General features: G+C 43.2%; 4 protein-coding genes across 4 annotated transcripts; 1 reads left to right on the top strand and 3 right to left on the bottom strand.

Moving 5' to 3' along the window:
- Nucleotides 1-27445, top strand: LOC136003043 (uncharacterized). The gene is made up of 3 exons (XM_065658327.1): nt 1-298; nt 1756-2118; nt 27108-27445. Exons 1-3 carry the CDS (start codon nt 1-3, stop codon nt 27431-27433), a joined length of 987 nt encoding a protein of 328 aa, XP_065514399.1. The 3' UTR covers nt 27434-27445.
- On the bottom strand, nt 6858-7373 carry LOC136003052 (histone H3). Its single transcript, XM_065658340.1, has one exon. It carries the CDS (start codon nt 7347-7349, stop codon nt 6939-6941), a length of 411 nt encoding a protein of 136 aa, XP_065514412.1. The 5' UTR covers nt 7350-7373; the 3' UTR covers nt 6858-6938.
- On the bottom strand, nt 8590-9300 carry LOC136003075 (histone H4). The gene has a single exon (XM_065658364.1). The coding sequence runs from the start codon at nt 9286-9288 to the stop codon at nt 8977-8979; it is 312 nt and encodes a 103-aa protein (XP_065514436.1). The 5' UTR covers nt 9289-9300; the 3' UTR covers nt 8590-8976.
- Nucleotides 19846-20571, bottom strand: LOC136003047 (histone H1.03-like). Its single transcript, XM_065658332.1, has one exon. The coding sequence runs from the start codon at nt 20563-20565 to the stop codon at nt 19900-19902; it is 666 nt and encodes a 221-aa protein (XP_065514404.1). The 5' UTR covers nt 20566-20571; the 3' UTR covers nt 19846-19899.
- Nucleotides 27446-27720: the final 275 nt, after the last annotated feature.

The following is a 27720-nucleotide window of genomic DNA, read 5'->3' as shown; positions in this document are numbered from 1 at the left end:
ATGTCTGGCAGAGGCAAGGGCGGCAAGGGGCTCGGCAAGGGGGGCGCCAAGCGCCACCGCAAGGTGCTGCGGGACAACATCCAGGGCATCACCAAGCCGGCCATCCGCCGCCTGGCTCGGCGCGGCGGCGTCAAGCGCATCTCGGGGCTCATCTACGAGGAGACTCGCGGTGTGCTGAAGGTGTTCCTGGAGAACGTCATCCGCGACGCTGTCACCTACACCGAGCACGCCAAGAGGAAGACGGTTACAGCCATGGATGTGGTCTACGCCCTTAAGCGCCAGGGACGCACTCTCTACGGCTTCGGCGGCTAAAGCTCTTTGCTCTCATACCATCTCGAGAACCAAAGGCTCTTTTAAGAGCCACACACTTATGCTGGAAAAGAGCTGTGTTACTTCAAGCCCGGTAAAAAGTAAATATCTTTAAGCTTTTTTTCCTGTTAACTGAATTTTCCGTAATTTCCTGCAAAGATATCATGAGGCTGTTAAATACTAGATAATTAACTGAATGTGTGTTGCTAATATGTTAAGGATTCCGCTAGTTAAACACATTAGGAAACACGAAAGTAGTGATTCAATATCGTTGTAATTAAGAATGTAATGTAATGAGTTGTTTTGGTTTTACTTCTGCGAAAAAACTGTCTAAGTAGGTTAAACACTCTAAATGCTCCTGTTTCGAGCTGGTGAGCTGGCCTGGCTCAGGCACAAACATGCCCTGTGGGCATCTGTCATTGTGGTCTGTTTTTTCACTAATCGAGTAAACAGGAGCAGAAGTACATACGCATTTGTATTTAAATTGTGTTAAGCCCCATACGAGGAATCACACCTGTTTCCCCCCCATGACCTTTCTCATAAAACTTTAAATACTAGAATGATCCCAAGTCTATCATCTGGAACTAGTTTTTAGGGAGTTACACGTTATTCTTCACGCATCCGGTATGTTAAAGTTTAGGAAGACTTTCGAATTAGAGCTGCTAAAGCTGGAATAGTTCTCGGTATCCAGGGTCAGTTTCAGTCCTCCCTTCGTTCTTCTCCACTCAGACTCTGAGGACAGATCTCCTGGCTGAAAAAACACAGCAGAATCATGCACAGGTGAAAAAATTGAAAGCTCATGGACTACAAGTTTGTATTTAAGCAAGCAACAGCATTATGCTGAAATTCACAGAAGATGGAAACACTATCCCCTGAACTAGGGTGTTTTCACGTATGATTCATCCCCATCCAAGTCTGTCTTTCTGCTACTTCCAGAGTAAAGTTACTCTAGGTTAAAGGAAACAAAAAGAGAAAATCCAAACCTACCACCCCCCTGACAAAATAAATCAATAAATCCATCAATCCAAGACCCGAAATACCGTTATAAGGTTTCCTATTGAGGAAAGCATCTACAACAATTATTTTTCAAAGCTGAAGTCTAGCGAATTAGAAGGAAAAAAACCCCTCTTCTGTGGACTCAGGACTGCATAACTTAGAATTACTCATTACCCTTTTAAACAATTTCTCGCTTAACGTTTTCATTTTTGAAATGGACTACAAAAATTGCTGTAAGAAATAGATAAAAACGAAAACATGAGCGGCGAGTGCAGGATGGGGGGAGGGTGTGCGCGGGTGGGCCGTTGGTAAATAAGCGCGCGTTCCAGGCGGGCTTTTCGAATTTGAAAGCATCCAATAATAATGGCGCATTGGTGCCAGCCAATCAGAGAGGGGAGCATGCTATAAAGGCCGCCACGGAAGCACGGTGCTCTCATTCTACAGCACTAGTTGCAAAGAGGCGGTTTAGTTCTCTCGTACTGATGGCGCGCACGAAGCAGACGGCGCGTAAGTCGACCGGCGGGAAGGCGCCCCGCAAGCAGCTGGCCACCAAGGCTGCCCGCAAGAGCGCGCCGGCCACCGGCGGCGTCAAGAAGCCGCACCGCTACCGGCCCGGCACGGTGGCGCTGCGCGAGATCCGGCGCTACCAGAAGTCGACGGAGCTGCTGATCCGCAAGCTGCCCTTCCAGCGCCTGGTGCGCGAGATCGCGCAGGACTTCAAGACCGACCTGCGCTTCCAGAGCTCGGCCGTCATGGCGCTGCAGGAGGCCAGTGAGGCCTACCTGGTGGGGCTGTTCGAGGACACCAACCTGTGTGCCATCCACGCCAAGCGCGTCACCATCATGCCCAAGGACATCCAGCTGGCCCGCCGCATCCGCGGAGAGCGCGCCTGAGGCTTCTCACCCAAGGCTCCGCCTCTATGATCCTTTATCCCTGGACCCTAAAGGCTCTTTTAAGAGCCACCACATAGCGCAAGAGAGCTGTGACACGGTTGTTTGTATGCTTTGATACCAGAGGTGAACCTCTTAACAGTGCAAGTTTTCAGGTCTGTCTTATAAGTACCAATACTTGTATTTATTTTGTTTGCCTCCCCTCTTTTCTAGCTCTGCTCAGCTGACGTTTCTGGACATTGTATTCAAGAGGTCCTTTGCAATTAGATACAGAAATTCCAGCGAAAATAGGCAAGATTTCTTAAGAAATGGCCTTAAACTTCTTGCTTTTTTGAGCAGACTTACATGCTGTTAAAATAAAAGGCTTAGAAATACACACATAACTGCACAAATCAGAAAAATGAGTGTCAGATAAGGTAAATAAAAAATAATTTTGTGGTGAAAGCTATAATAAGAAATCAGGACAGGAAGACTATAATTCTTCCTGCTATAAAATATTTTATTTTGCAATGGTTTTATGGAGCACTGCAGGTTTTTACTTTTTAGCAATGTGGCATAACCTGAGCTATTGGCAGATAAGCTTCAAATAGCTTTTTATTAAAGAAAAAACTGATACAAATATACTCTTACTAGGATATACTGTAAAATTCCTAGCACTATATTAGCTATCTGAGAGCCCTTCCTCTCTGTGACAAATAAAACAAAACCACTAAGAAGACAAGCCTGATACAAGGGATAAAAATGGGTAAATTAATAAATTAGTCTGTGTTTTATAGCCTCAATTTTCTTTGTTTGCTTTATGATTTCTAGGAAAGACTGAGTATAGGACAAAGTAGAGCTTGGAAAAAGTAAAAAGAATCTTGTGGATCTTCTGGGAAGTCCTCCCTCCCATTTTCAAAATAAATGGATAGCACCCGCACCAGGGAAAGTTTCATAGCTTTTGTTTGGGACTAGAACAGATGTCAAGCCTTGACAGCTCTGTAATCCATGAGCAGCCTCTAGGAAATACGCTTATATAGTTTCGAGAACTGAGAAGAAACGTTTTGTGTTTAGTGATAAAAAGATGGTGGAGTCAGGGGGGAATACACATGGAAGGATCAGGAGCTGAACATTTACTAGAATTTAATTTATTCAATATTCATTTGTAGTCAGGAAATTAGTTGGCCTTTAGTTCTCTTCAATTTCTTGGCTGATTGTGTCAAGTCTTGCAAACTCTAGCTGTTTTAGTATTTCAGAGAAGTCACCTTTTCTATAAAATCACAAATAAAACATTCAGATTACTACAAGTTTTTCTGCTTTGTTGTCATCGCATCTTTTCTTTTGCCCTTGAATGGAATCTGGCCTGTCCAATACACTTCCATAAATGTTACCAGCCAAATTGGTCTGAAATGAAAATTCAGGTATTTGAGTATGGAATCTGGAGAACCCTGCAAGAAATTTCATAGGATGTGTTTCAGAAACACTGCATAGGTTGGAAAACATGGTAGATACAACCGCATTCATATCATAACCATGTAGGTATGAATGCATATAGACACACATATGTGCATATTCTATACATATATACACACATATATTCACTCACAATTTTTAATTCTTTGCAGTATCCATCCACCTCTGACTCCTTCCCACTCCCCTCTGCCCCAGCACCACTCAGCTTTATCCATCTATCTTCATTTATTGTGGTTCCAACAATACGATAAACTAGGTAAAATGAAAAAAGCTACTTCACATTTGGACTAGATGATCATTGTAGGTCACTTCCAACAGAAATATTCTATTCTATTAATCTCTTTGTACATCACCACTTGCAGAGTAAGGAATGACAATTTTATAAAGTTAAAAGTGGAAGTGCTTCTGCTAGAAAAGCACAGTGACTGCACCTGTAAGCGTGGTTTGAAATGAATGACATTATAATTTTAAAGTTCACTGTATGTCTGACTACACTATAAGTCTTCAGTAGGCTCCATCCTGATTGTATTCGGTGTTCCATGTTGGCAATTTATTATTAACTAAAATTACTTAAGTTTGTAGCTGTGCACCACTTCAGGATGTTGAGGTGCTCAAGGCCAGGCTGGATGAGGCTTTGAGCAACCTGGTCTGGTGAAAGGTGTCCCTGCCAGTGGCACGGGGGTTGGAACTAGATGACCTCTAAGGCTCTTTCCAACCCAAATCATTCTGTGAGGACAGCAGGTGTTGCAAGGGCTAAAAGCTCACACTTGTTACAATTGTAAATAGTGAGGTCACAGTGTGAACAAAAACGAACTTCTTGAAACAATGTATTGGTGCCTGCTTGTAGTGCACACCCAGGCTCTTGAAGGAACCTTTGCTGATACCAGGCTGTGGAATATGCTCTCAATAGTGAATTATGAAATTATTAATAGTGACTGATAAGTAGTTAATATCTTGTCTGTCTTCCCAGGTCTCTTATCAGTGCTCTCTAGTAAAATTGCTAAAAGGGACTGGGTAGGATCTTACAGTGGTACTATTTAGAAATAAGGCAGAGAGGTTTTTTGGTGCTTTTTTGTGTGTGTGGTTTGGTTTTTTTCTCCTCCTGGTTAACATTAATCATGCTCTAGGACAACTGAACCAGTAGAAAGGAGGACTGAGGTGATATTTCATCATGTGACATTTAAGAGAACACAGAACATTTATGGCCTGTTGGAAGGTTTCCTTCACTCCCCAGGCTGCAAGTGCAAAGTCTCTTCTCACGTCATGCTGCCATTCAAGACAAGGAAAAAATCTTAATTATGCCATAGTATAAAGTTTCAATTACAAAACATGCTTTTTTTTTTTTCTGCATCTTTTGAGTTTCTTTTATTCTGATTCACTAACAACTCAGATTTTTTTTTAATTTACATACAAATAAGTAGAGGTGAAATCAATCTTTAAAGACATTAAAAACCAACCAACCAAACAAAAAACCCCCACAACCAAATAAACAAAACCCCATACACATTAAAAAACCAACAACAACAAACAAACAAAAACAAACCAAAAAAACAACAGACTACCTCCTCTGTCCACCATGTACTTTGCAGCCATTCCATTAATCACTTTAGTAATACTGCAGCTCTTTACTTCCGTTGCAACCTGGTTTCAAAACAAGACCATGAAGATCAACAAACTTCGAGGGACTTTATGGAGATAAAACAAAGAAACAAACAAAAAAGCTCCCAAATCAGCCTTAATCTGGGCCGATTAATACACATGGTAAGTCTTTCCAGTTTCTTTTATCACTCATCCCAGTGCTGTCTGACAGATTTTGTTTATAGTGCAGCAAGCATCTCTAACAGAAAGAATGCAGATGATGCTCAGAAGCCTCTAACGACAGCTGGTGACAGCTCTATCTTCTGACAGCTCCCTTCGGTGCTACCTGGCGCTGAGGAGTGTTACATCTCAGATACCAACTGGGATCTTTTGCAGCTGGGAAGAAAACAGGAAGATATTTCCTAAAATTGTGGTAGAAACTGCTAGTACTCTCTTATGAATCTGAGGCATAATCCTTAACTTTCTCTTCTAATGCTCAGGCTCTTGCTAGACTGGTCATTCCTGTGTGCATGCCTCAGTAATGATTCCAGCAAAGGTGGGTCCTTATAAGGAAGGTTGAAAGCTGCTTACGTATACATATATCCTGACGTATCTTCTGAGACTCCTAGAAATCTGACTGCAGAGTTCTGACAACTCAGCATATTTTCCGACTGCATAAAATATTGCGATCACTACTAGGGGCAGTGCAAGTCCAAAGACAAATACATGTACACTCATTATTGGAAGAATACGCACAATTGCACTCCAAAATTTCTATAAAACTCTTAGCAAAAGTGCCACCACAAAAAAACAAACAAACCCCACAAACAATCTCAAGAAATACAAACCTTTTTTCCCAGTTTTTTATTATCAATAGTAACAAATCCAGACTAACTTGATAGTTATTCCTGTGTACAGTACTTTTCAATCATAGTCCCTTGGCCTTTTTAGGTATGCTTCTATGCTATGAGAAAGAAGCCTTATGCTGCCCATCTCTTCAGAATGCTCATGTATCGTTTTGAGACCGGTCTCAAACCCAATATTTTGGGACACATATTCTTGCTCCTGGTGTTAACAAATGTTGGAGAAAGGCAGCAGATCCCTTTAAAACAGACTGTCTTACACAGGTTCAACAGTAACATGATCCCAGTGAGCAACAGGCAGTTTCTGCTCTTGCCTAGACCCAGCCAGGTGGCAGTTTAAAGTGCAGAATTCCTGAGCCCAGGCCCTTCCAGGACAGGGCCATCTCCCCTCCCAGCCCTTTTCTCCCAAAGGCTGTTTCGAGACTGGTAGAGTCATAGCAATATAAAAACCTCCATTTGGACAAATGTTCTCTGCTCACTATCCTTAAAATTACATATTGGTCTCACACATACCTCCCTGCAATTTTGCCTCTTCTTCCCTACCCAGTTTTTAAAGAGCATGTTACCTTCAGGATTTGCAAAGAACTCTACTGAATTGCAGAACAAGGAATTTAGAGCCTTTCAGAATTTAAAAAGACTAATAGTTACATGCAATGAAGTGAAGTATAAAAGAAACCCACTACACCCTATGAAAACATATAAAAAATTAATTGTTTCTGAGGCATAAGTGTTTAAAGAACAGCGACACCGCTCTTTTTATTGCGCAGGTAGTGGCTCTTAAAAGAGCCTTTGGGTCTGTGTGAGCTGCCTTGGTATCTGCTAGAGCCAGGGAGGGGATACAGCAGAAACCTTAAGCGCGCTCTCCGCGGATGCGGCGGGCCAGCTGGATGTCCTTGGGCATGATGGTGACGCGCTTGGCGTGGATGGCACACAGGTTGGTGTCCTCGAACAGCCCCACCAGGTAGGCCTCGCTGGCCTCCTGCAGCGCCATGACGGCCGAGCTCTGGAAGCGCAGGTCGGTCTTGAAATCCTGCGCGATCTCGCGCACCAGGCGCTGGAAGGGCAGCTTGCGGATCAGCAGCTCCGTCGACTTCTGGTAGCGCCGGATCTCGCGCAGCGCCACCGTGCCGGGCCGGTAGCGGTGCGGCTTCTTGACGCCGCCGGTGGCCGGCGCGCTCTTGCGGGCAGCCTTGGTGGCCAGCTGCTTGCGGGGCGCCTTCCCGCCGGTTGATTTACGCGCCGTCTGCTTCGTGCGAGCCATCAGCAACCTTCCACTATTCCTCCCGAGAAGGAGTCCAAAGTAAAGCGTAACAAGCAGCACGGTGTCCCTATTTATAGAGCTGCCCTGCCTCTGATTGGATAATGAGAAACGCGATCTCATTGGTTGATGTGAAAAACCCAGCCTGGGCCCAAGGAAGCCGCACTCGCGCTGCCCGCTCCCCCACTCTCCCCAGCCTCGCTGCGAGTCGCGGCTCCTTCGGTGCCAGCCCAAGGCCTGGGAGAGCGGGTATTGCAGACACAGCGCTCGCATCACTTCTGTTTCTTCGGCTTTCCCTCTCCGCCAGGCCTCTCACGCCAATCTGTCAGGAGACAGATTGAAAGCCGAGTGTAGGGTCAAATTCGGGAGCTGTGCTTAAAAACGCAAACTATTTCAATAGTTTGTGGGTTTTGTGGGTTTTTTTGGTGTGGTTTTTTTTTTGGATGGGCTAATTGCAAAATAAGAAAAAGGTTCCTTCAACGCCGTACAGAAATCCCTTTTACAGTAATAGGCACATTATCCCCAAAGCCGCAAAGGAAAAATCACGTAGTACCTCGAAACACAAAAGACAAGATGATTAAGAAATCCTATAGGGCAGGTTTGTAGCTGTAACACGGATGAAATGAGCTTTAACAATGCAGATGCATCTTTAAGCGATTTTTCTCATGTTTTCTATTCTTTTATCTAGAAAATTTAGCATGAGAAATCTTAAACACGGTCAAGTAAATTCGCGACTTTGAGAACACTCACACAGCTAATTTATTTGTGAAATTAAGATCTTAAAAAGAATATGCCATTACTAAATTGCTCGTTAAGGCTCTGAGAAAACCAGAAGTGACAACGAATATTTATTGATTCCTCTTGTTTGTGTGTGGTAAATGACTACTAAGTTTTATATAAACCTGGAAAACTGATGTTGCAGTTTTTTCCTTCGATGTTGAAGGAAACGGAACAGCAATACTTTAGAAGCGCTCCCTGTACAGAAGCGTACACTGTATGAGAGAATGAGAAAAGCTTTCACACAAGAATCCTTTTGATGCATTTTCCTGAAATGTGTTGCCAGGGACATAATTTTCGTTCATGGTCCCCACCCCCCAACATACTCTAGAAAACATTAGATTTACTTCTGAAATGGCTTTTAAAAGAGAAAAAAAGGAACCGAAGGCAGGTCAGAGTAATTATTTATTTTGAAACATTATAAAGAAAATGTTAGTCTCAAAGCAGTTTGAGATTTTTTTCCTACACAAAAATTTTATAGTACGATACATTGAACATTACTCTAGAAATTAACACAAATCAGAGAAGATTGAAACAAAGGTAAATAACACATTCAGTTTTGATTACAAGGAGCATTTGAAAAACGTTTTTTAGTGAGGTTCAACATTTGCAAGGGAAATTAAGGACTACACTAAAAAGGGCTTCTTTTGCAAAACAACTTCGCTTATCAAAGTTAGGACATTAAATCCTACGTATCTAAACACAAAGTACTCAGTAACAATTTTTAGTGAGTTCGGGAAATCACATAGATTAGACGCCTAATCAAGAAACAACATTGCAGCTCTTCTTAGGAGAAAGTGGGTGGCTCTTAAAAGAGCCTTTGTTTCTCGAGATGGTATGGGAGCAAAAAGCTTTAGCCGCCGAAACCGTAGAGAGTGCGGCCCTGGCGCTTGAGAGCGTAGACCACATCCATAGCCGTGACTGTCTTCCTCTTGGCGTGCTCGGTGTAGGTGACAGCGTCGCGGATGACGTTCTCCAGGAACACCTTCAGCACACCGCGAGTCTCCTCGTAGATGAGCCCCGAGATGCGCTTGACGCCGCCGCGCCGAGCCAAGCGGCGGATGGCCGGCTTGGTGATGCCCTGGATGTTGTCCCGCAGCACCTTGCGGTGGCGCTTGGCGCCCCCTTTGCCGAGCCCCTTGCCGCCCTTGCCTCTGCCAGACATACTGCTGGTCGAGCTCACGCAACCGATGTAGCTAAAACAAACCAGTGTGGCGGGCTTTATGTGTTGGAGTCCGACCTGGTTGAGGACTGCAGAGGGGAGGGGCGGGGCTTCTGTCTCGCTCTGCAGCATCTCTCCCCGCTCCCCATCGCGCTCCCCGCTAGTATAAAAAATGACGGTTTCCTGCAAGTTTCTGTTCCCGGGGCACAAGCGGTTCAGTGTTTCTGCCCTTGTTCTGTATGTTCGCTTTTATTCACAAAGGAAAGACATTGGGCCTCTGTGTATAAGTTTACATATTTTTGAAATCTTTGGTACGTTGCGATCATTTAGAAATAAAACCTCGATCTTAGAAAGGTATCCCAGTTACTGAATCACTTAAATTACTCTTTTTTATTTTTTTTTACTATATTTTTTATTTTAATGTATGGGTATCTGTTATGTGGTGCAATTTCACCTGGTTGCCTTGATTCTCACATGCGGCTTCAGTGTTTTAACCAACTGCTCTTCATGCTTTTTTTAACAGAGCATCTTGCAGCAAAATCTGTCCAATCGCGTTTCTGAGAAATTCTACCCCGCCTTGAATTTCTCTTATAAATTTTTCTGCTCTTTCTGAACGTTTTTCAAGGAGACTTTAGGAGCAAAGGTACAGTAATAGAGAATTTAACATTTATCTGCTCCAGTTTGTTGTTTTTTTTTTTTTTAACGTAAAACAGTTAGTTTAGATGAATATTTTACAGTACTTTCCATTGTTGTGGTGACATAGACAATATTTTTTAGAGATATTAAAAATAAAATACATTTTTTAAAGGGTGTTTTTGTTCTTCAGAGGAAGGTATTGAAATCTGGTTTTTACTTTCTTTTGGGGACGAAAATATTCTGAGGTTTTACTGTTGAAAATAAGAAACAATATTTTTAACAAAAATCATTCAGTAGCTGGCTTTCGACTTGAAAATGATCAGGAAGGTTGAAAAACGTTTCCGATATTGAGTTGTTGCTGCCCTCTCATGGACATTGCTTGCTTGTGTGTGTGGTGTCTGTGTGTGTGTATGTTGTTTATTTTTTTTCCTTACAAGCTAAGCAGCTTTATATAATGTATCCTTTCATAAAGACACAACACAAGATTAATCAATAATCAGTCTCTACTTGCCCATAGGCCACAGATAACAGATGTTGCATCTGCTAGCAGATAAATCACTGCTTGAGAAGCCCCTCAAATAACGTAGTCTTCTATATTGTTTTTGCAGACATTTCAGTGTAGGCCCAAAGGAAACCCAGATGGGACAAGACAAACACCAAGACTCTGAAGAAGACATCCTAAGTGCTCAAGCCAGTAACAAATGTCCTGTTCCATGAGGAACTTGGCAGTATCCTAGATTGGGCTATGGAGATAATTCAGGAGAACAATGGAGATGCCCTGGTTAAGTTCATGATGTCCTTTTTCCTAAGGTTAGTTTGCTCCTTCCAGGGAGGGAAGTTCAGAGACCATGACTGGACTTTTGTGGGACAGCAGGCCACTGAGAGAAACTGGGCACTCTGTGGTCAGGTCCTCTGTCATTCCCAGGACATTTTGACTAAGGTAGCTGTATCCTGCACTGGTAAGCAAAGACACTTGATATAACATTTGCCATATGCTTTATCAGTCTCAAGTACAGAGGCAAAGCCCCAAGATGTTACTAACAGGGTAGTTTAGCACTAGCCACTGCAGAGCTCCCTGAACTCACTCTGTCATGAAAATCCAGTTCTTCAGTTTGCTGAGTCCTTGAGAGTCTGACTGTATCACATGGTCTCCCCTGGGAGTTTTTACTATTTGCAGACCTCTGCTATGAGGTTACTGAACAATCCTGGACTTCTCCAAATCACCTCCCCATGCAGACTCTGATGAGTTCTCCACCTCTGGAAAGCTGAGGTTTCGTTTCTACTTTTTTTTCATGTGATAAAATTAAATTAAATATTCATACTATAACCCTGCTCCATGATTAGCTGCTTCTGCACAGGAATCTGTGACTATATTTAATATTTGCCCCATTTCTTGCTGTCTGTCTCCTTGTCTCCATGCTCTCCCTGGCAAAATGTTGGAACACATCTGGAATTTTTTTTTTTTTTAATAAGGAGATACATACTTATTCATAGCACTTTTTTAAAAAACTCATGACAGAAATTCATCTAATAAAGTGAAGCAAGGTTGGAGCTGAGTTCCCTCTCTTGTTACCTCCCAGGTGGTTCCAAATTATACATCAAAATTTCATCTGGTCTACTATTTCTGTCTAATAAAATTAAACTGTAATTGTAAATTGAGATAGAAATGTAAAATCTTCTGGAAAGCTGCTGAGATTCATAGAATCATTTGCATTGAAAGGGATGTTTGAAGATCACCTAGACTAATTCCCGTGCTGTGACTAGGGACATCCTCCACTAAATCAAGTGAAAGCCCCATCCAACCTGACTTTGAACACTTCCAGAGATGAGAAATCCACAACTTCTCTGGCCATCTTAGTCCAGTGTCCCACCACCTTCATTATACAAAATTTCTTCCTTATGTCCCATCCAAATCTACCCTATTTCAGATTAAACCATTGCTCCTTGTCCTGTCTCTACAGGCCCTTCTGAAAAGTCTTTCAATATCGAAAGGCCACAGTACTATTTCATTGCAGCCTACTCTTCTCCAGTCTGAAAAAAAATGACTCTCTTAGCCTGTCTTCATGGGAGAGTTGTTCTCGCCCTTCATGGCATTCACATGGACACACTCCTCAAGCCTGCCAAGGTTGTTCTGGATGGCATCCCTGCCCTCTACTGAATCAGCTGTACTACAAAGCTTGTTGTCATCCACAGACTTGCTGAAGGTGCACTCCATTCTATCCTATGTCACTGATGAAAATATTAAACAGTATTGGTCTCAATATGGACCCCTGAGGCATACCACTCATTACTGGTTTCCATTTAGACATTGACCTGGTGGCTGTGACTCTTTGGATACAGCCATCCAGCCAGTTCCTTATCCATTTAATAATCCCTCTATCAAATCCATTCTTCTCCAATTTATAGGTAAGAATACTGTGGGGGACCATTTCAAAGGCCTTACAGAGTCCAAGTAGATGACACCAGTTGCTCTTCCCTTATCCACTGATGCAGTTACTCCACTGTAGGAGGCCACTAGATTAGTCAGGCATGATTTGCCCTTGGTGAAGCCATGTTTGCTGTCTCTAATGACCTCCCCATCTTCCATACATTTCAACTTAGCTTCCAGGAGGATCTGTTCCATGATCTTACCAGGCACCGAGGTGAGGCTGACTGGTCTGCAGGTCCCAGGGTCCTATTTATTATCTTTTAAAAAACCAGCTGTGATATTCCCTTTTCTCCAGTCTCTGGGAACTTTACCTGACTGCAATGACTTTTCAAATATAATGAAGAGTGGCTTAGCAACTACATCTGCCAATTCTCTCAGGACCCTGGGGTGCATCTCATTGGGCCCCATAGGCTTGTAGATGTTCATGCTCTTCAAATGTTCTCAAATGTGATCTTCTATGATGGGAAGGATTTTGTTCCCCCAGGCCTTGCGCTGAGGTTCAGCGACTTGAGAGATGTGGGAAGAGTGATTACCAGTGAAAACTGAGGCAAAAATAGTGTTGAGTACCTCAGCCTTTTCCATGTCAGTTGTCACTAGCTCTCCTATCTTATTTATTAGGGAGTAGGGGGGATTGTCTTTTTTTTTCTGAGAAGAAAATTAAAAAAAAGAATTCTTTACACCCCTTGTGTAGCTTGCTTTCCTGTCCAGGCACTTAGGATTTTTGGGATAGCTGACAAATGGAATATTTAGTCAGCTTTTCTTTGACACTGGAGAAGAGAAAATATGCCTGAAATGCATTCCCTTCTAATGAAAGAAGTCTCGTGCATCAGGAGTGCACAAACTCACCATATCTGGTCCTTACAGGAGAGAGATGCTGGTGCTAGTAAAATGTTCTGACAGAAGGAGAAAAATATTTAAGGAGTTAAGAAGCAAGTGGTCAGAGTCAGGCAAGCACAGTTGGCAATGTGCATTTTCACCAGAGCAGTTATATACAACTGAACTTGAATATGCAGTATGTGGATCAAGTATATACAGCCTTGGTTCACTACTACCAGCATATACTGGTTGCTGAAAGAACGACAGGAACTTCTTTCTTTATGGCTAGTGCAGGTCCTGACTTATGCTATGTTTATTTTTATTGTTTTTGTTGTCTAATGAGAACAATAATACTATTATTATTTTTCTACGTTTCGTTTTTTCCACAGCTCCTGGTAGCCCAGTCCTGAAATAATTGAAAAGCAAACCCTACAGTCCTTGGAAAAAATAATTATGTGGTTTCAGTGACACTGCAGCAGAAAGCTGAACTCCAAATCCAGAAAGAGTTGTCCAAAACTGAGTATGGAGAATGAATGGGGATTCCAGGAGAAGTCACATTCATTACTTTGTCAACACATTCTGAAGAAGAGGGATCTCAAATCCTCATAGAAAAACATGGCTGGTATCCTCCAGTGCCTAGCACTGGCCTGTGTGCTTTGTAATCTAGGGAATAAAAATGAAACTTGTGACAAAAAACCTCTGTTGTGTAACCTTGAGAAGCCAAAGGTGTCTAGGTGTGTTGCTGAGTTTTTACAGGACTTTGGTCATCTGAATGTGAACAACCCAGTGTTTCAAAAATAATCATTGTGTACTGTAAGCCAGGCGTGTGGGAAACAGCAGGAGGAGAGAAACTCCCTCACGCAGGTGCAGGGAGGAAAGCACCCAGTTCTGTATAACCACAATTATGTAACTGCAAGTCGCATCCTGAACCATTTGCTTCTGCCAAATGGATAAGACCTCTACTGCTTGCTTTTGCCAAATAGATAAGATTCTGCTTTCTCGTGACTGATAATAATAATAACTAAGTAATGCTGTTTTCTTGTTTAAATAGAAAAATGGATGTATTATGTAACCTTGTAAGTTGTAACCTAAAACTAGTATGTAGAAGAAGTATAAATACTTCTGTGTGACTAATAATAAATGGCTCATGATGATCATATTGATTGTGTTGTGAAGTCCGTACCCTCGCGTCATAGGTGAAAAGTGGTTCTGTACCTGAACTTAGGCTGGCTCAAATCTGTACTGCTATGCACGCAGAAGAGAACAATTCTAGTATTAACAATATTCAATCGCACTCTGACTTTTAGGGACTCCACACTGGCTGTCCCCACCTTCCTGCCCATAGCCTAAAGCTGTCTCCCCACTTTCAAGAACCTGTGAACCTACTCTTGAAATGCACATATTTACATCTTTTCATTTGTTCAGCCCAGGATACCATGAAGGGCTTTATCCAGCTTATGGTGCGCCCTACTACTGAGGATGTGCAACAACAGCATATCGCTATTTTGAACATCTTTGTGCACGAACTAACATCACTCAGCCTTTTATTGAAGACTAGCTTCCAATTTTCTCTAACAAATGCAGAAACTATTTTATGTTAGTACTGGAATAGTTTCACTCGAGATAAAACTCCAGCTTTGATGTTTTTTCAGAAGTGAGCCTCTAAGAGAAACTTTTTTATTGTTTTTCAAAGACACACCGAGGCCATGGAGAACAAAATCTTACTCTCACATGACAACTACAGAAAAACACACAGAGATTACACAAGAAGCACAGGAGTAATAGAACCCACTGACAGAGAACAGAGACACAAAGAAATGTGTACAGAAATTACCTGGTTTTGTGGTAATCTGACAGACAATCTGGTTTTGTTGTGACTAATGCCAATGAAAGATTCTGTAACCCCGTAATACAAAAGTGTCCATCAGTACAAAGTGATCTATTTTTCTGTGAGGTAGTAACTTCAACAGAATTCTTGCCAGGTGGCTGAGAATTCCTGCTGCTATATGGAGAACTTTATCTAACTCACAGATAGTTTTGCACTTATTTTCTTTCTCCATTTCTACCTTCAGGGCTGGAACATCACAGACTTTTGATATCACTATTTACTTATTAAGTAAATCTGTGAAATAAAAAGCTGACCCCATGGAAGCGAGAACAAATGAAAGCAAATCTTCCTTGTCATAATTTGAAATCCTGAAGCCCTTTTTTTTGACCTTCCTCCTATTTTTGAACAGCTTAGTCAGCATTTAAAATTAAAAATAAAAAAAAGTGGATGCTTGTGTTTTCTGTCTCAGTACGGCCACTCACTAAACACCAGCCTTTTTTGCCTCCTGTTAAGCCATCCCCTCTTTGGCCACCAGCAGTACAGTTCTCCATGTCAAGTAGTTGCACAGAATCACTGATCGATCTGATTCTAATCCAATTCCCAGGTCAGAACTATTCACAAAAGACAGAGTGTGTTTTGTGCCCAAGATCCTGAAGCTCTGCTTGCTGTATTACTTGTGTTCCAGGCTGTGGTATTCATGTTCCTTACAGTACATAGCGTGGGGTTGTGTCCATCCAGTGTGGGCATTGTAGAAATTTAAGAAATTCATGTCAGAACATGCATCAGTCTGAGCACTTAGAAAATGTGGAGCAGGCTAGGGCCATGACATAGACTATATAAAAAGTTCAATAAATAGATGCTGCATGGCCACAGAAATATTCTGTGATATAAAAATCTTGTTGGAATCTTATTTGGGGCTATTAATACAACCCCTGAGTATGGTAAGAACTATTTGGGGAAGCTTCTACTCATTGGTTCTTACAAGAAGACACTCAACTAAAAGAGAGACAGAGATAAGGGCATGATGGGCAAGGAAGATATTCCTTGCAACAAATGTACCCAGGGTCCATGAACTGAACAGATCATCAGTATTCCAAGAAGACAAAACAAAACAACACAACGTTAGACTCTCTTAGTTGTTTTGAGGTTTGACTTTTCATTATGTGCACACATCCAAGTCTTTTCAAGCTGCCCTGAAAGTTTCATCATGGCACATCTTGGCAGATACTGAGCAGAGCTCATCTCCTTTCTTTGGCCAGTTTCATAACAGAAAATAAATTAACGCCCAGATGTCCAAAAAATATGTCATACAACAAAGTGAGATGTGATTCCTCTCCACTGCAATCATAAATCACACACTAGAACCTCAGCTCAGCAGGTTAATTAGAAAATTGAACCATGACAGCAGAATATAACCCCATTTTTTTTTCTTAGGATATCTACTTCTCTTATAACCAGAATAAAAAATTGCTTAAGTAGCCAAAGAGTGACCTGTTGAAGATGATATGGGGGCCTGACAGATACATGGTGATCAGACACTGTGGCACTGACTCAGTGATTTAAGATAAGCTATTTCTGAGGGAGAATCAGTCTGGAGTTGTGCACACCCACCCCTGTAACTGAGGTGAGTGGGAATCCACAGTGCTGGCAGTGCACAGGCTGAGAGGAAGCAGGAGGAGAAATGATTCATTAAGGTGCACTGACTGATACACCAGTGGTGCAACTGGCATGATGTCACCCTTGTCCCTGCAAGCTCGTTTTCTTCAGACCACTCTTACTCTTCCCACTGTACTCCTCTTTTCCAGCTGGGAAAAAATAATTTCCAGTAGATACCTATGCTACCCTGCCCAGGTCAGCCTTACAAATTAAACAGACTTTTTGTTGTGATGTTAATTTTGTCCCTGTACTTGACTGTATACCCAGTGCAGCCTATATACCTAATTCATTCAGCATTCCTGCATATACATACACTTCCTTTCTGTAGTGCGGAACAATCTCTTACATTATTTGGCAGTTATCTCCAAATAGGGACTATAAGGTCTATTCAGCTGAACCTGCAGCTATAATACTCTTTGTTGCAGAATAAGTTAAATCAAACTTACTTTTAAATTGTATTTTATTCTCTTAGTTGTATTCTTTTGTTTGAACAACCTATTTTAGCATGAGCAGCCAAACTTAGCATGAGTGGCCAGGCTCACATATCATGAACCTATCTTGACCTGGTTGCTTGGTTACAGGGGGCCTTGAAGACCAGTACCAGGAGACACAGAGGAAACCCTGTCAGCAGACATTGCAAACCATCTAGATAAGAACAGCAAAAAAAACTGTCTGGAGGATGGAGAAAGAGAATGCAACAGGACACAAAGAAGCCTCCAGACCTAGAATTACCATTGGACCAAAAGGTGCGTGGACAATGAGGAAGGATACACAAAGACTACACCGCATAGGTTGTGAGGGTTTAAAAGCCCAAGCTTCTTTGTCTCAGGGTCCCTTCTCTTGAGAGGCATCCAATCCAGACTGTTTCTTTGCTGTGCCTTTCAATTTATTTTTTTTTTAATTTTATCTTTTGATTAAGTTATTATTTTAAGCACAGATGTCTGAGACTATGCTATGGGAAACCTAGGGTCAAGAACTTTTCTTTAACATTTTTTCCCTGTAAAGCTATTTTTGACTGGTAGCATTGTACTTTGGTTGGTGTTCTCCATCACCACTTGTGTTCAGTGATGTGCTGATCTTCTAAATCTCAATTAATGCAATATCTGGGGTGGGTAACTGCCCCAACTGAATTTTCTTTAAAAAACAGGTATAATAAGGTGAAGAAGAAGCCTGATGCTTCCCCAGGGTGAGCAGGGAGGGTAAGTTGCAACAGGACAAGAGTGAACTGCTGTCATTACAGGCTGAAACATTATTTCAGGACCATCTTGCAGAGCTCAATTCAGTTAGCAAGGATGTGTGAGATACAGTTTTGTCCATGCTACTGTAACGAGGTTTTGCCTTTTCGGGCTCAGCTGTAAAGAAATAAATTAAGTGTGAATGTCACATTTGCTATAGTGGCATACCTGCTGTTCAACTGTATCCAGCCAAAATCTACTCCCCTTCAACTAGTTGCAACAGGCTGGAAAATCACAGCTGACCCACTCTCCTCAGGTGAGTGCACCTAGTTGGGTGAAACCTTTTGAGAATTGGCAGGTGCAACTTCCACCACCCTTTGCTTATGGCAACTATGAATCTGGTAGGCACATCTCCATCCCAAAGAGCAGCACAGGCATGTGAGGGCAGAAATTCGAGCTGTTGGGATGAAGGGATATATCCCGATAATTTCAGGGGAAAAAAACCCAAACAAACAACACACATACACACAAAACAACAAAAAAACCCAAAAAAAACCCGAAAAAGTTGGATATGTATGCAGGTTTGTATGTTATATACAGAGTCATAAACCCAAGCAAGGAGCGAAAAATTGGACGTACCCTAAAAGCCAATGCACAGGAAAAGTAAGAACAAGAGGAAAAGAACAGCGTTTCAGGAATAGGGCTTAAAAAGAGAGGGTCTGTTTTGTATTTCTTTCCCTTTTAGTACAGGGATTTAGGACGTGAAGAGTCTTCGCAAAAACACGAATACCGGCGAAATCGAATCCCACCAGAAGGACCCCGTTTCCGGGTAATCCCTTCAAATACACGAGGTTAACAGCTATGGGATTAGAGATTTGTTGAGAGCTGAGTAGGCAATTCCACGAAATTCCCCGTCCTCCTGCCCGCTGGGAAAGCGGTCGCACCAGGAATGTGACTAAAGCGAGGAAACAGCCTCTACCCGCCGCTTCTTCTCGGCTGCTTCTCCCCGCTGGCGCCCAGGCAGAGATAAGCGGGGCCAAGGGCATCGCTGGAGTGCAGTAGAAGTAAGGGAAGGGAGTGAGGCCGAGAGACAGCGAAAAGAAGGCGGCTGCAGGGTCAGCGGCGGGGCGGCGGCAGGCGGGGGAAGACGAGAGAGAGCCTCCGACCTCCGCGAGTTCCTACCGCGCCCAACGCTGCCTTCGAGTGGTTCCGTTGCCGCAATGAACCCCCGGCACCCGGTAAAGAACGGAGCCCCGGGAGCTTCAGGACGCAAGGGGTTCAGCATCGAAGCTGAGGACCGGCGGGCAGCAGCAAGGATGCTCAAAATGCAGCTCGAAGCACCCATGCCTGTTGGAGCCCACTCGCCCGACGATTTTCAGGGAACTGACATGTTTGTAAGGGACAGAACTGGACTCGAAGTGGAAAAGCCCACACAACGGAAGGCGGGCACGTACCCAGGCAGTTCAAAAGCCTCTTCCGCCGACTGACCATAAAAAAAAAAAAAAGAGAGAGAGAGGGGAGGGAGTGTCTGTTTAACCCGAAAACTGCTGTGCACCAGAAAAGGCCGAGAGTCGCGGCCAATCTATGAGCAGCGCGGGCTTTTCGAAAGCGGTAGAGCTCCGGAGAGCGGGCGGGAGCGCTTCCGAGCGCAGTTCTTTGTCTCCCGGCAGGGAAACTACGGGGAGCCGCGGCACCCCCCGTACGCACTCCTCCCCCCCCCCCCAACCCTCAGCTCTCCTAGAGCTGAGGTGCCGTGAGCGCTGCCCAACTTCCACAGAGACTTCGGGCTCGCACCGGTTTCTTGCAGCTAACGGGAAGCTATTTGCCCCCACGCAAATAGGATGTGCTGAAATGACCTGCACCGCGGTTAACACTGCTGCGGTGCCACGCACCACCTGTGAACAAAAGCGCTGAAATTCGTGCTGTTATCGGATCGACCCAATTAGGCAAGAAAAATATCAAAGTGAAAAGCACAGAGACAACACAAAAAGCGTTTCAGCTCTTCTTCGGGGAAGCTTGGGTGGCTCTTAAAAGAGCCGTTGGATTCATGTACAATGCAAAATACTTTTTCAGGATTATTTATTTTTGGGAGTTGCCTTCTTGGCCTTGGCTGCTTTGGGCTTGGCTGCTTTAGGCTTCACCGCTTTTGCCTTGGCCGGGCTCTTCGCTGCTGATGCCACCTTTTTAGACTTAGAAGCCTTAGCTGCTTTCTTGGGGCTCTTAGCCGCTTTCTTGGCCGTCGCAGCTGCCGGCTTCTTGGCTTTCTTAGGGCTCTTCTTCACTGCCACCGCTTTCTTAGGCTTCTTAGCGGCGCTAGCGGGCTTCTTTACAGCTGGCTTCTTAGGCTTGGTAGCGGCTGCCCGTTTTTTGGGGGCTTTTTCTTTTACTTCTCCAGGTTTCTTGCTGAGTCGAAAGGAGCCGGAGGCGCCGGTGCCCTTGGTCTGCACCAGGGTGCCCTTGCTGACAAGACTCTTGAGTCCCAGCTTGATACGGCTATTGCTTTTTTCAACATCGTAGCCGCCGGCGGCCAGCGCCTTCTTGAGCGCAGCGAGGGAGAGCCCCTTACGTTCCTTAGAAGCAGAAACAGCCTGGGTAATCAGCTCGGTGACGCTGGGACCTGTAGGCTTGCGGGCTTTGGAGGCGCCCGCCGCTTTCTTCGGCTTTTTAGCTGCCGCTGCCTTGGCCGGTGCCGGAGCAGCCGCAGCCACATCGGGCGCGGCGACAGGAGCCGTCTCCGACATGCCAAATCTTATAGAGTCAGTGCGAACAATAGCGACGCGGCTTCCGCGGCCCCTTTTATAGCAGCGCCGGGCGCACTGATTGGTGCGGCCCTCCCCGCCCCGCCGCTCGCCGCCGCGCCCGTTGTGTTTCTTCCCTGTCCAAAAAGGGCTTTTTCCACGTGAAATTTACTGCCGATGCACCCCGTTTCTTCGCGAGCGGGGAGAGGGACGTCTTTTCTACCAGCTAATGGAGTTTCCCGTTGGAATGAGCAGAAATGAAGGAAAAGCGACCCAGAAACTCCGCGGCGTGCAGCCGCAGAGACCTCGGCAGAGAGAAACTTTCGTTTTATCTTTTAAATTAAAATTATACCAGCAGCTAAATGGGCACAGCCGGCGTGAAACCTTGTGCTTTAGAAGGTCCTCTCCAGACTAGGGCAAAAAATAGAGTGGTTTTAACCCTTGGTCTCAGGGTAAATTGATATTAAAGCCGAGGAAGTAACACAGCTTCGCCCCGTGGTCCCGGACGCGTATGCACAGCTGGCTCCCACGACGGAGCTGCTTCCCTCTGAAATCACTGAAGCCCATTCAATGCCACTTCAGTGGCCACGGTGTCTTTGCTAATGCATTCTGGAGAGACATTTATGATGCTTTAGCAGTGTATGTGAAAGCCAGTGTTACTTTCCGTCTGCTTAGGTATTTCAGTGGAACAAAACCTACACTCTGAAAGCTGATGTTACTGTCATTGCACTTTAAATGTAACCTTAACGAAGTCGATTTTGTTTGTTAAATTCAGGAGTCAGAATAGCTGTAATTGCAATATATCGGGTTTTAGTCTTAAAACGCATAAAATTACTTGTCTTTGCATTGTCATTTGTTAAAATTGATTGGGAAACAGACTCTGGGGTGAAACGAAATTTGCACTGGACAGGGAGTTAAACCTGAAAATTCGGTTCGTTGAGGGTATGTTCAATCGGGACACTATCGTGCAAAGCTGATGTTTCTGTTCTAATGAATGAACGTTAATGCTATAAGTGTTTTTGATAACATCTGCTGATTCACCGCTTTTGCTTCTTTCAGAAGTAAGATAAGAATTTATACCTTTTTAAGAGGCTTCCTTTCCGGGGTCACTGGCAGCTCCATATTGCAAACAATGGATGAATTCTCACTTTCTTCCTTCGTTTTCAATGGCATGTTGCTTTCTTTTTAATACGAAACAGTTATCAGTCTGCCTGCAATAATACTGTATTTCATATACTGGATACCAGGCAGCTCCTTAAAACGGGTGAGCAGATCTATTGAGGGCTAAAATAAATAGTAACAGGGTTAATTAAAAGACGGTACAGCGTGGGGTTCCCTCTGCCTGAGACCGTGAAAATATACAAATATGCTGACTTCAATCTCCATATGACATTCGAGAAATGTCATATTCTTTTGTAATTGCGTGTGTTTAATGAAAATTCTAAAGGACAACAATCAAAACAAGGACCAGAGTTATTCTAGTAATCTAACATACCGGTTTTTCTTCCTCTGCTTGGAGGTGAAATGTGGTAAGAAAGGTAAATGAGTGTTTTGAGTGATCTGGCTGCAGTAACAAGCATGACAGAACTGCGAAGTGTGAGACTGCAGAACTGTGCTTTCTGGATTGATTAAACACAGACATTGGAAACTAACTTTAATGCCCATTTTACCTGATGGCTACTTCCCATAACGGGGAACAACTAAGGTCTTTAGTGACACGACTGAACACTGTATCAGAACTGCTGACATTGAGGAAAAGTGACCCCATGGTAACAAATAATTGAGATTTAAAGTCGTTCCAGAGGCAGTGCAGATAACATTTTGCAACTCTCTAGTCCATTGACGTTTGTATATGTGGTCTGTGTCAAGCTATTCACATTTAAGAACAGCTTTATGTCAATTTCCTAGACTCATACATCAAGGAATATTGTCATCCTTATCAGTCTTTGAAATATTCCTATTAATCTTTTTATTTCTCCCAAATTCTTTGAGATGGAAACAGACTCTGAGGTTCCTGGAAATAGAACTAGAACTTACACTTTTTGCATTCTTTTTCATGATAGTGTCTTGACTTATTTGGAAACTGGAAAGTATTCAGAGGTTTGATTCTGATCTGTCCAAACCATCATCGCTCTATGTAAGATATATTTCTGTACATTGGAAATTATCCCCATCTACTATGCGAGATATTTGTGACCAATAAAAGACAGATTAGTAGTATCAGGCTGCGGGTTCTTACAGGAAAAAAGAAAATTAAAAAACCCCACTCCCCTATAATGTAGGTCAAATCAAAGATGAGCATAAAACAGGAGACAGAAGGACAGACCTGAATGTTGAAGTAACTCACAGATCATTTGTCTCCCTCTGGTTCTTTTATTCAGTTACTTTTTACTTTTGGGTGTCCAAACATAATATCATAGAACTAACTACCCAAGTATTTAGATTATAATCCAGTAAGTGGATTTTAATTTCCCAGCCACTATAGACTAAAATTTATTTTTTTAGCCACTGTAGAATATAAGTCAAAACAAAGAGAATGACCTCAACACAGGAACTTGGTGCAGTCACATAGGTACAGCAGGAAGGCTTCTCCAGGCTTTGATATTCCATTATTTCTTCATACAGAAGTTGTATTGGGATAACACCACTCCATCCACTTCCCCTTCACTTTTAGAATAGACAAGTGTCAATAAAAATACTGAAATATTTTTCTAAAATGTTGTTACTTTCCTTCTAGGAAATAAACTCTAATAAATTAGCACAGGCCTACAGAGAGCTTCTACCCAGAATTTCTTTAAGATGTTCCTAGGAAAAAAATGAACCACGGACAGTGATGGGTTCAGGTTCTGCATCAAAACCTCACACCTGCTTTAGATCAATTAAACTTTATACAGACTGCTTACTGAAACTGGACACCTACCTTTGCTACCATTACGAAGAAGAACAGGGTAGGTAGTATCAAATGACTGTTGCCCTGCATTTTAATGCCCTCTTTCAAAGTTAATGCCAAGCACAGGTATTCAGTAAATCATAAATTCCTGCTTCCTTCTGCTTAAAAGAGTCATAGGCTTTGATTGTTTCCCTCTGTGCCTACCAACATTTATTTTCCAGAATTACTAGGAAATTAAAAATGTTGTATAATAAAAGTTGATGCAGTATTTTCATTACCACCATGCACAAATGCACAGCAGCAAATTTCTTCACTGTGAATTGTGGCTTCCACTATGGTGAGGCTCTTGGTTTGGTTGTAAGGCAATCTTATTTTATTCTTCTGACAAGTTTCTGCATATATGCCATAGCTCATGGTGAGACAGGCACTACAAAATGTTCAGAAGAGTTTATATTCCACATTTGAAAGATATCTCTCTTTTTATATATATATATATATATACACACACTTATTTCTTTTTTTCATCCAGCAGTACATGCATCATTGTCAGGAAATGTAACCATCTCCTTTTAAACCACAGAAACATCATTCAAATACAGATGAAAACTAGTACTTTATCTTCCAGCCTATCTCCACTGGCACTCTTGAGAGGATAGATTCTGCATGCTGCTCAGCACGTAGAATCTCCAATGGACTGGAACTTTTAGGGTTTTTTCCTCTCTCATGTGGAGCAAGAGCAGTTTCTTACACAGCATTAGATCTAGTGGCTGCTGCTGGAGCTGGCTCAGTGGCACAAGGATGAGAATGATAAGAAGGAGCAATTTTTGCTCAGTAAACAGTATAGATCTAACAATAAGCATGGGCTAGAAAGAAACATTTTCTGAGTCACACATTCCCAAAGCTAATTGAAGACTGAGGTGACCTACAGTAGTTTTCTAAAAATCATATCAGAGCTGCTTCAAGAACTGTAGGGTTAGGATGTGAATGAGGCCTTTTCCCCTACAAGCAACTGGCAGTTATTGTCCTTTGGAAACTCCAGGTATGGCACAAGCAGATAAAGTGTTGGTGCAGTAGTGAGGATGTTTGCACGTCAAGGATGTTTGCAAAACTCCTAATGCACTTCAACTTTTTTTTTTTCTTTTCCTTTGTGTGGCAAAACCAGTATCTAGATCTCCCAAACTCCATTGATACCAGTTAGCTTAATTCCTATAACTGTGTAACAGCCCTGGCTCTCAGGGATACTTTAGACCAATGTCTAGGTATTTCTGCATTGAAAGGAATGTGTCACTGTCTGCTTCAAAGCCTGTTAAATGAACGCTGTAGTTTTAACATTTTTTTAAAAAAGTAACATAAGAATATTTGAAAACAGAGATATACACAACAACAAAAGCCAGGACAGCCACTTCAAAGTGATTTCTAAGGTTTGCTACAGTTAGGAGTCATTTTGAAATTCAATTTACAGCTGACATGCTCACATTTCACATCTTCAATGCCGGTCTTCACTGATGAAATATAAAGAGGTCAACTTCATTTTTGTAACATATAAATAGAATTTCATCCACATATAAAAAATATTTTCATGCTCAATTTCTGAAAAAAACAAACCAAAACAAACAAACAAAACCCCAAACAACAATAACAAAATACTACCAAGACAAAAAACACTCAACCCAAAACCATGGTCTCTAGGCTAATGATTTATGAAGGTAAGAACAATTTAAATAGAGATAACCTAAAAGAACAGGGAGAAGAATTAAGGGGGTAAAAAAAAATGAGTGCTTTCAGAATTTTCACAGATAGTTACAATCATGTTAGCTATAGTTGTCCTATTGCTTTATAAATTATTAACAATTATTCATTATCTTCAATGTAATATGTATTTCATTTCACATGGAATGTTATGTAAGAGAGTTCCAAGGTCTACGTAGCCCCCAAACCAATATCTAAAGATGACAAATAGGAGAAAGGAAAATAAACATACTGCTCCTGACGATCATATTCACTGTAAACTCAACCTGTTTCAGGTATCTTATAATGTACTGTCATGTTCATTCCTTGTATACAACACCCAGTATCAAAAGAAATAGAGATTGAAGGGTTAAGGATTTATTGCTATGCACAAATGAAAACAAAGCAAAACTGTAAGATCTGTGCCCATCCTTAGAAATAATTAGTGTTCACAAGTGGCAGGATAATCTATACACAAATGTTGATATGTGAAAGATAAGTATGTTGTGCTACATGTATTGCGATACAGTAATATTCAAAATATTAACGATAATGCTATGAAAAGCAACAACAATTGAAAGTTCAGCAGATGCTCCTAACACTCGTGTCATCTTGTCAAGGAAATAATGAGAAAACATATGGAGAAAATGAAATTATGCCCAAGAGAAAGCAGGAGAGAATAAGACCAGTGAAGTCAAGGAATGTGGTTCCCAGCACTTCTCAGCACTGTTGTCCTGGAGGATGACCAGACAGAGGCATAAAATATCTGAGACAAAAGATCCTAGGAAAGAATTACCTCACCATTGTATTTTATACATAAGGTAAATTCTCCATATTGGAATTATGCTAATCTCATAGCCCCAGTGGGCCCTGAGCTAGAAAAAGCAGAACTGCAAGGATAGCCAACAGAAACAAGGTATAGATTTAACAGCCATGGTGACTGATTTTCAGAGTCACGAAGTTGTACCAAAATAACAAAGAGAAATGTTGTCACTGGCAAAGTACACTGGTGAAAGGAAACAATACTATTTTTTTTTCACGTAGTATCTCTCCACTCAGAATGATATCAGGCATTTGAAGACATGGAGGTACACATGCACATAGCTGATGCAGCCATTTTTGTTGAGCTTTGGACATGCAGGACTAAATTTCATCCAGTTAGAAACCATGATCTAAACGGAAGTATAGTTCTTTCTGAATATGACGACTGGGACTTAATATGAAGCACCACTCTGGACACAGGCTAGAAAATAAAGGGTCTTCAATTTTATACTGAAAAAGCTCTTTGCAGACTTGCCAGTGGTGCTATAACTTGAAACTCAGGCATAGCCAGCTTCCAGACAAACACACGTACTTCTTTCTGGTATGATGGGAAGACATAGAACTGATTTTCCTGATGCTTCACAGCACGGGCCAAATATGAGCATGAGGACATGAAGGTGACCTGTCAGTCCTTACATTCAGCAGACGGTTCTCAATACGACCACGGAGCCCTTGCGATGGGAGCTCAGAACTAAGGAGACACGGTCAGCACGACCTTAACTAGGGGCCGCAGAGGCCTCAAGGCCGCCAGCTCCCTGCACAGGAGCGAGCTCAGCCCCTCCGAAAAGGAAGGTCTGTGCGCCGCCGCCCCGCCCGGAGGCGAAGAGGCCGGAAAACGGCGCTTCAGCGGAACCGGGGCTGGGAGAAGGCGAGCGAGGCGGAGGCCGAAGCGGAGGCGGGGACTGGCGCGGCGAAACCGGGCGAGGACCCGGGGAGGAGCCCGAGAGCGCGGAAAAGCGAAGGCCCCGCCTGGCCGCGCCCGCGGAGGGGGCTGGAGGCGCAGGCTCCGCCCTCGCCAGCCGTGCCCGCCCCTGCTCCCAATCAGGTCGGACCTCTCGCCATAAAGGCCGCGGCGCGGGCGGCAGCGCTTCATATTTGTGAACAGACACAACTAGAGGGATGTCTGGCAGAGGCAAGGGCGGCAAGGGGCTCGGCAAGGGGGGCGCCAAGCGCCACCGCAAGGTGCTGCGGGACAACATCCAGGGCATCACCAAGCCGGCCATCCGCCGCCTGGCTCGGCGCGGCGGCGTCAAGCGCATCTCGGGGCTCATCTACGAGGAGACTCGCGGTGTGCTGAAGGTGTTCCTGGAGAACGTCATCCGCGACGCTGTCACCTACACCGAGCACGCCAAGAGGAAGACAGTCACGGCTATGGATGTGGTCTATGCTCTCAAGCGCCAGGGCCGCACTCTCTACGGCTTCGGCGGCTAAAGCTTTTTGCTCCCATACCATCTCGAGAAACAAAGGCTCTTTTAAGAGCCACCCACTTTTGTCTTTAAAGGAGCTGTGTCGTGGTTTTTGTTCAGATCGTTTTCAATCAAACCTTTTCTTTCTCTTTTCCCCCACCACACCCGTTTTTCTTGCTTAGGTGCAGTTGGCCTGCGTGGCCTTGCAGTTTGGTTCGGCACGCTTCTTCAGCGCTCTGCTGCTGCATCGTTAGCCTTCTTAGCTCTTGTGCTGTCTCCTTTTGATAGCTACTTTCGGAACAGCTTGCTGCA

The sequence above is a fragment of the Caloenas nicobarica genome, chromosome 1 (genome assembly GCF_036013445.1).
Source record: "Caloenas nicobarica isolate bCalNic1 chromosome 1, bCalNic1.hap1, whole genome shotgun sequence".
NCBI lineage: Eukaryota > Metazoa > Chordata > Aves > Columbiformes > Columbidae > Caloenas > Caloenas nicobarica.
This window is presented reverse-complemented; position numbering and strand designations above follow the sequence as displayed.

What these genes read in the sequence shown, in the direction of transcription:
- LOC136003075 (XM_065658364.1), bottom strand. Translation starts at nt 9,288, where the DNA reads ATGTCTGGCAGAGGCAAGGGCGGCAAGGGGCTCGGCAAAGGGGGCGCC.
- LOC136003052 (XM_065658340.1), bottom strand. Translation starts at nt 7,349, where the DNA reads ATGGCTCGCACGAAGCAGACGGCGCGTAAATCAACCGGCGGGAAGGCG.
- LOC136003047 (XM_065658332.1), bottom strand. Translation starts at nt 20,565, where the DNA reads ATGTCGGAGACGGCTCCTGTCGCCGCGCCCGATGTGGCTGCGGCTGCT.
- LOC136003043 (XM_065658327.1), top strand. Translation starts at nt 1, where the DNA reads ATGTCTGGCAGAGGCAAGGGCGGCAAGGGGCTCGGCAAGGGGGGCGCC. An exon ending in CCAGGGACGCACTCTCTACG is followed by an intron (nt 299 to 1,755) that starts GCTTCGGCGGCT and finishes CTACAGCACTAG; the next exon opens with TTGCAAAGAGGCGGTTTAGT. An exon ending in GTTCGAGGACACCAACCTGT is followed by an intron (nt 2,119 to 27,107) that starts GTGCCATCCACG and finishes ATTTGTGAACAG; the next exon opens with ACACAACTAGAGGGATGTCT.